The sequence below is a fragment of the Tigriopus californicus genome, chromosome 5 (assembly GCF_007210705.1).
Source record: "Tigriopus californicus strain San Diego chromosome 5, Tcal_SD_v2.1, whole genome shotgun sequence".
Lineage (NCBI taxonomy): Eukaryota > Metazoa > Arthropoda > Copepoda > Harpacticoida > Harpacticidae > Tigriopus > Tigriopus californicus.
The window spans coordinates 13,090,317-13,101,308 of NC_081444.1; the positions used below are offsets into that span (position 1 = coordinate 13,090,317).

Below are 10,992 nucleotides of genomic sequence, written 5' to 3' on the forward strand. Positions count from 1 at the left end.
AGCATTAATATTTCAAAAATTACTCCCTTTTAAACAGGGTACATCGTATTTAATCCAACATGAGTTTTTTGCAAACCACTTTTGAAGTACTCCAAACAATTCATCATCCTACAACAAAACATTAAAGAAAACAAAGACACATCAAAATAAACAAAGACACATCAAAATGTGGGACCAAAATATATTTTTGAGATTTTTTTTAAGATAAAAAAATTGTAAAATTATCGATTCATTTTTAGTTTTTAGTCATAAAGAGTAATCTGAGGAAACAAAATGGTGCGCAACAATTACCTTTGGAAAAGGATGCTGAGACAATCTTGTTAAAGTTGACAACCCCTCGTACATAGAAGACCGAGAAGGAGGGGAGGGGGGGATTGGAGCGATCCTTGTTTTCACAATTGTTAGAGAGTCATTTGGGCAGCGTTGATTGAGTTAAAGACCAAATGAGCTCACCCACAGCACTGGGATTCGAGGATGACAACAACAACCACAACAAAGACGAGTGAGAGTCTTGAAATTAGCTTCGCCACTAATTGGCTCCTATTTGGCAGGAAAAGAAATCTGGAGCTGCAGGTGTTGAATGAAAGTCCTGGCTACTAATATTTACGATATCATCTATGCGCTTACTTACCAGAAAAATTCAAGAGATCGGGGAACTTACCTCATACCACAACTAACGCTATTAAGGCTGCATCTTCCGTATGTTGGTACCCAACAAGCAGACATTGTAATCGTGTTGTTAATTGGTTTGCTATAATTGAATGGAACCATGTGATCCGAGGTATAATGCACGTCTAAATTGGAGATTAATCCACAATCTAACACCCATTTGTCTTTGTCTGACCAACGAGAACCATTGCTCTGTTCCAAAAGGGATGCCAAGCTCTTCAAAGAAAGCCGAGTCAATCCTGAGAGCTAAACATATCCTAATTCAACGGTCAGTTTGCCATGGATCTGCGTCTGGTGTGCGCCTTCGTTTAATTTCCCGTAAATAAGAGAGGATTTAGATGCCATTTGGGTTTGACCCGATGCCCCCCTTTCAATCTAAACCCATTTAGTTGGATTAAATGGAAGTAATTGGGCTCCATACATCTTGTTTAGACAGAAGAGCAATCTTCGGACGGGAACAATCAGTTCCATCCTTTGGCACAGATGCAACCGAAATCAGGCGGAACAAATTCCAATACACAAGATTTGGACATTAGCGATCAACACGAAGATGACTATGTCGGCCATTCGGCTGATGATTAGCTGACAGCGGCATATCTCTATGATCTTAGACACCCTTACCAATGAAGGATGTACGAAGGTCAGAAAAGGTTAATGCTCACCATCCGACCCCAAATGTACTGTCCTGTATTCTAGTTATATGTGATGTTCGGATGATCAAGATTAAGTCGGAAAGCGCTTCCCACACGTTGACCACCCAATGTCCCAAGAATAGAAGGTCATTGGGAGATTTGCGGGCCATTAGTTATGAAAGAATTCCAATTCTGAAAAAACCACATCTGTGTTCCAAGTTGACACATTTTCCCCCGGGTTTTAATCAAGCCTTATGTGCTGGAAGATCATTTTCATTCCGGGAGAATGATGATTGTTCCTCGACTCATCTCGCTTGCGATTGGATTGAACTCTCCCATGACATGAAACTGTTCCATAATGACATGACATTGACAACGAAGCCTCATGGTTCTCTCAGAAGACTCGACGGATGGTAACGATGATTTCTTAAAGCACTCCTTGTCTTTTTACGTGAATATTGCAAGAGCATCTCAAGATTGTCATTTACTTGTTTGTTTTTGTTTTCTTGCAATAATATCAAGTTCAAATAATTCTTATTGACGACTTTGGTCCATCCTTCAGGGCTTAATTAAGACCTACTATTTTCTCTAGAGCATCAATGACGACAGACCATTATCATGATGGTAATGGCAATATTTGAATCATAAGCTGTGCCATTCAAATTGATAAGCAAAGCTCAATCGTAGATTCCCATTTTCATTTCCACCCTTCAAGGTTTCCAAGACTGAATCTTCCCTGGTTCTTTGTGGAAGTCCAAGAGCATGTTATCCGTTCCTGACAACTTATTAAGGTAAGGCTATTTAAAGCATAAAAGGCGATCGTTAGGGAGAGATTTGTAATTAAGCCTGGCTACTGATGACGAGCAGATGCAAACACGCCAAAATTACGGACTAATACGTCCTCGAGTTTGGGACCAGCGAAGCGGAAAGTCGTCACTTTTACACACTAGGAGTCAGATTGAGCACACGTTTTCCCCGACCCTACCCTTCAAAGTACGATAAAATAGTACTGAGTTTGCCACCTCAAATCGGGCCGTGGTGTGCTCAAATATGCCTGGTCTGTAGTAGATGAACGTCGAAGAATTTCTTGTTCGAAGTCGTTTGGAAATTCCGCCGATTCACACCCACTGAAAATGGATCGGATCTCGGTCGGTCTTCGCCCCCAGCATTCGTGCATCATAGTCCATGTCCTCTCAAGGAAAAGAGAGGATAACCCAGTTTCAATGGCGATTCTCTGCTACAATGGAGGACTTGTGAAACTGAGAATTGAGCTTCGGATCTGTTCGTTTTTGACTTGAATTTAATACATGAAAATACATTTGTCCGAGTTTAAGGCCAAGTGTTCGTTCCAAGGAAAATGTGGAGATTGTCTGCATGTGCATGTAGTATAGTTCACTATACTGTAGTGATGCTTCGGCTTCGACAGGGGTCATCTTGAGTCATGTTCTCTCTGATTCTGAGGGCAAATGAGTCCCGATCAGTGAGGCGAGAAGCTACTTTGACGTTCAAAATGCCGACTTCTTCTTCATTTATCTCCTTGAAAGCCATGTACTATGTAGTATGTAGTACAAGGATATCATTCATTTGAAACTGGAGACCTGGGTGCGCACTTTGCAACTGAACGACGTTCACATTTCTCGTTGGTGAGAATGGGATTGGACCAATTTGTTGCGATTCCTCTCTTAAACGAGGCTGAGGGCGTGACGGATATGACGAATTTTGCAAGATACTCACTTTGTTCCACGAGTAATTAATTGTCTTTCGAGCTTGGAGACTTTCAACTCTATTCAAATGTGGAGTTTGTGGGGAGTCAGAGGGACGGATGGACGGACGAAAAACGGACGAAAGGTGAATGAAGTGGCTTCGAGCTCAGTTAGAGAGACAAAAATGCATCATAAATCTGTCGCCATTTAAAGCCTTATCGCTATAATGCTTCTTAACGAACCCCGAGATTTGCCTAACGTTGAATATTCAATTTGGAGGGCATGAGGTCCACTGAGCAAAAAATATCGATCCCTTTGACTAACAGACCATTGGCTCAGTCCTTTGTGGAACACACCCTAGCGGATTTCTTGAGAACTACTCATCTGACTTAGGCATGTTTTCTTTCGCATTATAACAATATTTGAGAATTTTTGACAGTGACTCTCTTGCATGTCTCATTTCCTCAACGGACGTTTTAAGGCTTGTAATTTAAATTTATCTCGAATTCATTAATAACCAGACAGAAGCAGAGCAGAGTGGAGCAGAGCAATGGAGGTTTGGGGTTCATTGCAGGTTTGTCTCCAGCAGGAAAGTGACTGCCTGCAATCTGAGTTCTTAGAGTGTTTCCTCCTCAGTTTTCAAGACGAGTCAAGGATGACTTCATGAGTTGCTTGCTTGGCCGCTGAAAGATTGTCCATGATCATCATCACATGCCCAAATTGGAGAGTCTCGTTAGTGTTTGTTGCGAACACAAAAGAACTCTGTCCTCACATGATGAGCCTATTTTCCCCGTGTTTAGTTGTTCAGGATAGCGAAGAGCTTCTTCATCAAAGCCCTGCCTGGCCTTTTGTGCTTGGTCTCTTTCGAAGTCATTCAGTTGTTGCCAATCATTTGTCATGGCCTAATTCCAGGGTTCATTTTCAGTCACACTAGATGGCGCGCTAAAGCGGAATCAAATCCATCAAATCTCCTTGACCCGTTCGTTGCCGATCAAAGTAGATGTTTAGTCAAGATAAAAACGGAAACAATGAGTTAGAAAACGGTAACTAAGATCTAGCTTCAGTGGGTATGCATTGAGACGAAAAGCGGAACCAAAGTGTTCGTTTCACTGTGTTCATGAACAAGAACAAAGCGTCATTTTATGACTCATTTTCGCTTCTGAGTCGATTACAATTCGTGCTCTGTTTCCATTGGGAGTTTAGGTACAAAGCCAGAACTAGGTGTCAAATATGATAGCCTTCCCACATGGCTTGTCACCGACTAGGAACTTGAAAATGAGATCCTATTTCCATTTTTTCGCAATTCTGTTCGTTGTGCTCATTTATTGAGGCACTAATAAACAGGGGCAGGCCAAAAGTTGGAAGAACTTGCTTTTTTTCTGCTCATTTATTGCATATTCAATCAACAACCAATTGAGGGGACTAATACATGTTTTCTGCAATTCTTTGTCATTTAATCAAAAGAATGAATTTAGGCCAATATGGGGACTTTTTTTTGGATCTAAATTTTCTTGAGCTATGTTAAGTATCTTGTTTTATTGGAAATATCGAAAGACCTGGTACTAGGGTTCTCACAATAAAATCTCAATAACGGATATTTCCGACTTTATTTACTCAGCAAGAAAAAAGTTGTAAAAATTGAAAAAACGGCAATTGAACGATCAACACTTTTTCAATTTCAAGACAAGATGCTCAACTTGTCAAAAAAGTCTACGTGCATGTAAAATCACTTCAAAATACACTAAAAAGCGCTCATTGATTGTTCAAAATGGCATGAATCATTCCTGATGTTTCTGATGTTTCAGGTTTCTGCAGTTTTAGAACACTTTAACAATCAATAGATTTTAGGTAATATATCATATTCAAGTAGTGAAGAAATTCAAAGGCAAACATATAATGACGTAAACCTCATTTTTTCATTTTGAATAATTTCTCCTGATTTCGATTTGTTCATTCATTATGATTCGATTAGTGTAAAAAAGTGTGGTTTCAGTTTAAAGTATTTCATAATCCTTCTTTGTTTTCAAAATTAGAAACAAGGAGCAAATCAGATAAATGCGGTGGCCCACTAACATCGAATATTGCTAAAAATATGACACATAACCCTCAGCAACGGTTTTTTTGGCGAGGGAAAAGAGGATGCGGTTTTTTTTTTCAATTTTTTTTGTGTTTCTGGAAGGAATTGTATAATTACCAATTTTTCAAGGCAATCATTTTCGAAAGAACTGAAAGCTCTACCTGGAATTGTTTGGAGTAAATGTTATGATGTTCCCCTCAATGTCCAAATATCAATCTTATTAGCAGGCCATATATTGGACAAGAACTAGGCTACTTGTCATTCAAGAAACATGAAAGCAATGTTGTCTAATTTTGAACATTTATCATGTTTTTGACTTACCTAGAGATTTATCATTATGACGTACATTTATTATGAAAGATGTGCAAGATGCTTTTCTATTATGGCAGTTTTCCATTTACTTCGTACTTTTTATGAAAAGTCACAAATTTTGCAGCCAGCCTGGTCTTGCCAGTGCTTGCACTAAATTAAGTTCATCTACAAATTTGTGTGCCATTTCAAATGAATTTTTGCTCAATTTTGATGCCAATAAAGTCTTACTTTATAAAACCTTAAGATTTAAGGGTGTGTCAAGATGCAACTAATTCTGCAGGGAATCTAACTATCTGTCCCCATTATAGGTAAATCCAGTAAATCCTCAGATGAGAGAATGGCGATGCAGAGAAGAAATAAGGTGCGTGATTATTGAGCTTTGCGTTCCGCTGAAATTAACTCTACCACATTTGATTTAAAATGAAATGATAGAAGCCTCAAAATTCAAAAGCGGTTCTCTATTGTCTTCATCTTGCGTTGTGAACAATTTGTTGACATTTGTCTTCAAAAGGCAATGAAAAATGTGGGATTGGTTCAATGTTCTTTGTGTAAATATCGTGATTGGACCATTCTGCCTTACAAATGTTAAGTATGTCATACCAAACCCACATGACTTGACTCTGCTTGAGATAGTGAAACGTGACTAAAATTTTACGAGAACCAACACAAAGGTGGCAATTTGAGCCCTCGAAGGATTGCATACATTCAAGACATTATTATTGTGAATAGTCATGTTTTATAACAAGTAGTGTCGCCTATTTTTACTTTTTTTCTGGTTGAGCTGGATAGGGATAAAGTACATGTTTATTTCCAAGATTTTCTATGAGCGCAACAAAACAGGTTCCACCTTTCATACGGCTAGATTGTAAGCTTTTGTCTGATCACAATCTTAATGATTCTTCTTTGGCTCAAAGCTTCGATTCATCTGTAACTTTAAGGGGAGGTCATTTCATATTTCAAATGTTCTGACATCGACCTAAATGAAACTCAGAAGGACCGAGATTTTCGTTTTGTAAAGGTCGATCTTACTCATTTCTTTTTTTTCTTGGATGCCTCGTGCTCGTAAACATGATTTGAATATCCTGTAACGTTTAAGTGTGTTCTCGCTCGACATTCGTTAAATGAAAGAATCTTGATCTGTCACATCTTTAATCAAATTTACGCGTATTATCGGTTCAAGCCTCCAATGAGTTGATTACTGCACAATGCAATTATCCGACACAAAGACTTGTTTTCATGTTTGATATATTGCTTCCGGGCTTATTCCTAGATCTGGAAAGAAAATTTAGTTGATATTAAAAGACATATATATAAAGGCTCTAAGGTTCAAAAATCAAAGATTTTTTTCTTTTTGGCCGTGAGTTCAAGACAATGTGAACCCATAATTGGGAAGTTCGTGCTCTGAAGAGCAAAGCATTTTAATTTATTGGAATGACAGTGAATGCAACAAGAGTTCATTTTACGTCAGAACAGGTCGAGATTTGTGTCTCCCCTCCGTTTCCAAGGACATTGACCATAGCGTTGTGCTATTATTTGTTGCCAGATTTCTCCTCCCTGCCATGCTAACAATTTATTCCGAACCACAGCCCAACAACGAGGTCTGACGAAAATGCTGATCCCCTCTTGCTTGAACTGGATGAAACTGGTATCGAACTTGAAATCAGAACTCTGCGGATTATTACCCATGGCATCACTTCTAAAACCCTTCAATCTTGTCATCAATACTATGAACGCACCTATCAATCCAACTCCTTTTTCTTTATAGCTTGTGACCGGCGCGCTCGTGACCTCGAGCTAATGGTCCATCAAAATAGCTCTTTTGGCCTGGGCTTTGAGTGCAAAAGAATGTTTGATTTCTATATCATCTGACCAGAATGCTTTCTCGCTCGACTATCGACGAGGTTCATGGTGAGCAGGTAAAACTTCATCCTCCTCCGCCTCCGTTCACCACGAGGTAATCATCCAACTCTTTCCTCTTCAGCTATCGCACCAACTCGATCAAGCTTCAAATTCCAGACAAGCTGATGATACACAATCGACAACCCACGCTAAGGAAAATGAAGCTTGAGGAAATATGATGGCCAGTCCTTGGTTGGTGAGGGCTACCCGATGATTGCTAAAGTGCCGGGTTCAAAATGACACGTCCAATCTAAACTATAGCGATGAAATGTTGTCTCTACTATTGCAAGAATGATTGATTTTCGATTCAGGCCAAATTGCTCAGCGTTTAAGGAACGAGTAAGGACTGCCGTTGCACTATTGGGCAATAATACGTCAATCTAGGGTAATATAGGCATTCATATCTAACACCGTCGAGTGGCAAGCCCCCGTTTATGTGAATTGATTAGACACGTGTTGTCATCCTGCACGGAACTTATCTAATTCTCTACACTATATGATACAGTTCGGTCAAGAAATTGAGCGACAAAGCGAACGTACTGTTCTGTGCACCACACGTGCAGTACAGGGTCATCTCTACATTCGATTTCGATACCTTAATGACCAAAACGCTGAATTTTGCTCAGAGGTGAAATCGCCTCTTATTCATGGACAATGGCCGAGATGCTTCAGAAAAGGTTAACTTTTCTCACAGGTTAAATTATCTCACATTTATAGACAAATGAACGGAAAGTTAATCTTTTTAATGGATGTTTAGCCAATACTGCATATATTAAAGTACTAAACTGAAGCATGAGAAATTACACGGTGTTATCCGGAAGCGTGGGTTTTCAAAGCCTTGATTAATGTCCCATCACGAGAGACTGTCAAGATACCCAAATCTCGTACAACACTCTGAAATCGTCATACGAACGGTTGAAGTCTGGATGTAAGAATGAGAATTGGCCTGGGATGAGCAAAAGCTCAGGAAAACATTTTTCGATGAAGCTCACTCAAGGTGATTTGGATTTTGTTTAGGATCCTACTCTCCATAGCTCACCAAGTGGTTGGAGGGTCAGTTTTGCGTCAAACAAGGCTAACCCAAACCACCCCCTGTTACTGGGCAGTGAACCAAGTTTTCTGATGAAACGACCGGCGAGATGAGATGAGGGGAGAAAGGTTTGAGTATAAAATTGGGCAACCCCTTGGTTGTCACCCCATTTGAAGATAAACGACCCCAGTGAGCATCAGTGGATCTCAGGTAATTTCGATAAAGACTTAGTGCGTAAATGTTAAGCCTTAACGATTGACTTTGAACTAATTAAATCTGGATTGAATCCCCAAATCCCGATCAATCACATTCATCTCAAACTTGTCCCATTCTGAGCAGATTCTAGAAGGCTCATCTCCGACTGGAATTTACCCAATTGATCTATATAAAGCGGGGAACAGACTGAGAACACTCACTTGTTAACATTAATCAGAGCAAGTCACTTTGTTGTTGACCCTAGGTTTCCACACCTGAGTTTTATTCCAATCCCCTGATTTCCAATTGAGCCTGACCACCTTCGACTCAGGAAAATGGCAGAAGATTGTCCATCCATGCTGCTTCATCAAGCCACTGCCTCGAATAAGAACTTGGTAAATTTTAACCCGTGCATGTAAATGTTCCACGGAGAACTCCTCACGTCAATCTCCGGATCGCTCTCGTTGCAGCTTCTATCAGGGATGATTGGGATGATACCACCTTTTGCCACCGGGTGTTGTATGATCTATTCCACGGTGTCTCTACCTCATTATCAGAATCCTGAGCTCCAACTCCTGGAAACCCATTTGGACTTGGATCAATCTTCGTGGTACAGTAAGTAGTTTATACTGAAGGGAAACTAGGCCATTGCATTTCAGTTCCCTAAAATAATGTTTTATCTTTTCAGTAAGTATCCTTTTGTTGGCAAGTTTGGTTGGCACCTTGGCAGGCGGATTTCTGAGCGACATCATTGGTCGAAAGAAGACCTTAATCATCAGCGGATGTATCATGGTCGTCGGCTGGATTGGCACCTATTTGGCAGCCACTTTCCTCACTCTCATAGCATCCCGTCTGATTCTTGGGATCTCCTGTGGCTTGAATCTATCCACCAATCTTAGCTTGTTGACTGAAATCTCCATCATCCGCTTGAGAGGCACCTTTTGCACCCTCAACACCATGCTCATCAATCTGGGCATGATGTTTGGTCTTATCTATGGGGCAGTTCTCCCTCAGCATCTCCAACTACCTTGTAAGTTTTGGGCCTAAAGTCAAATGAGCAATAACACTTACCCTACTGACAAGGGCTACAATCCTCATTAGCTTGCAATTTACTACCCTTTTTAGTATACTCACATGTTTTGCTGTCTGTCATCCGGGTACTTGCATAACGGAAATGTAAATTCAGGGTGACCATATTTCTAACAAATTGCGTTCATTTCCAGTGAGCGCTGCGCCCTGTTTCATTTTCCTGGCCTTGGCTTACTTTGTGCCGGAATCTCCTTTGTGGCTGGTGAAGAAACGTAGGTTTACAGAGGCCGATTCAGTTTTGCAATATCTTAGAGGACCAACTTACAATTACGCAGTGGAAATCAAGGAGTTGAGCAACGTTTCCCAACAAAGAGAAGACGAAACCTTCCAGGAAAAGGTCACTTTCCTCAAAAGCCCGGCCGTAATTAAGCCTAACATTCTCATGGCAGTATTGATGATTCTTCAGGTAAGCCCTGCGATGAATGGGCTCAAGAAGATATTCAGATTTCTAATGTTTGCCATCATTTCAGACCACTTGTGGGGCTGACACGCTTTGCTACTATGCTTTGGACATCTTCCGCGAAGCCAAAACCCCTTTGAATGAATATGTCCTGGCCATCCTTTTGCAAGGGGGCTTCACCCTTGGGTACATTGTGTCTTCCTCAATCATGAACCGAGTGGGTCGACGGATTCATTACACGCTCTCGGCTGGTTTGGTGGCCTTAAGTATGTTCACCTTAGCTTTCTCCCTGATCATCCGGGAAAATGCGAGCGAAAATGTGCAAGACCTTTTAGGGATCATCCCACCCATTGCCGTCCTTTTGGGCGCTCTTGGATATGGTTGTGGTGTTGGACCAGTGGTGTTTGCGTTGATTGGGGAAATCTTTCCCCCTCGAGTTAAAGGCATTTGCGCTTCACTCTCTCTGTCTTGCAGGTAAAATTATGAGCACATGTTTTGATCAATTAGTCAATCTAGAACTCTCTTATGCATTTGGCCTTGTAGGGACCTCACGGCCTTTGTGCTCCTTAAATCCGTCCCGACTTTGACCTCGTTCCTCACGATTCCAATTCTATTCGCGCTTCATGGAGTGATCGCAGGATTGTCTTGCGTTGTGGTCTTGCTATTTCTGCCTGAAACTAAGGGACTTTCATTAACAGAATTGCTCCGGATTTTCGATAAAGAGAACGAAATCTTTGCTACCGCTCGAGCCCAACAACAGGAAGCTAATGAGAATCAAATCTTCAACCAGGGGCCCATTCCGGCTTTGCCCAATGCTCCACCAGCCTATGCCCAAGCCATTAATGCGGCATCTCCACCATGGAAACCAATTGATGTTTAAGAAAATTAGGATCGTGCAATTAGGAAACAAATCACCTGAAAAGTATTCATTCTTTATGTAAAAGCCTTGAATTTGTTCGAAAATAAAGGTAGATTATTATTGGTCC

The 10,992-nt window shown here is 40.7% G+C and overlaps 1 protein-coding gene across 1 annotated transcript; it reads left to right on the top strand.

Moving 5' to 3' along the window:
- The first annotated feature begins 8,740 nt into the window (after nt 1-8,740).
- Nucleotides 8,741-10,991, top strand: LOC131880628 (facilitated trehalose transporter Tret1-like). The gene is made up of 6 exons (XM_059227308.1): nt 8,741-8,912; nt 8,988-9,132; nt 9,206-9,547; nt 9,741-10,012; nt 10,077-10,480; nt 10,550-10,991. Exons 1-6 carry the CDS (start codon nt 8,853-8,855, stop codon nt 10,884-10,886), a joined length of 1,560 nt encoding a protein of 519 aa, XP_059083291.1. The 5' UTR covers nt 8,741-8,852; the 3' UTR covers nt 10,887-10,991.
- The last annotated feature ends 1 nt before the right edge of the window (nt 10,992 follows it).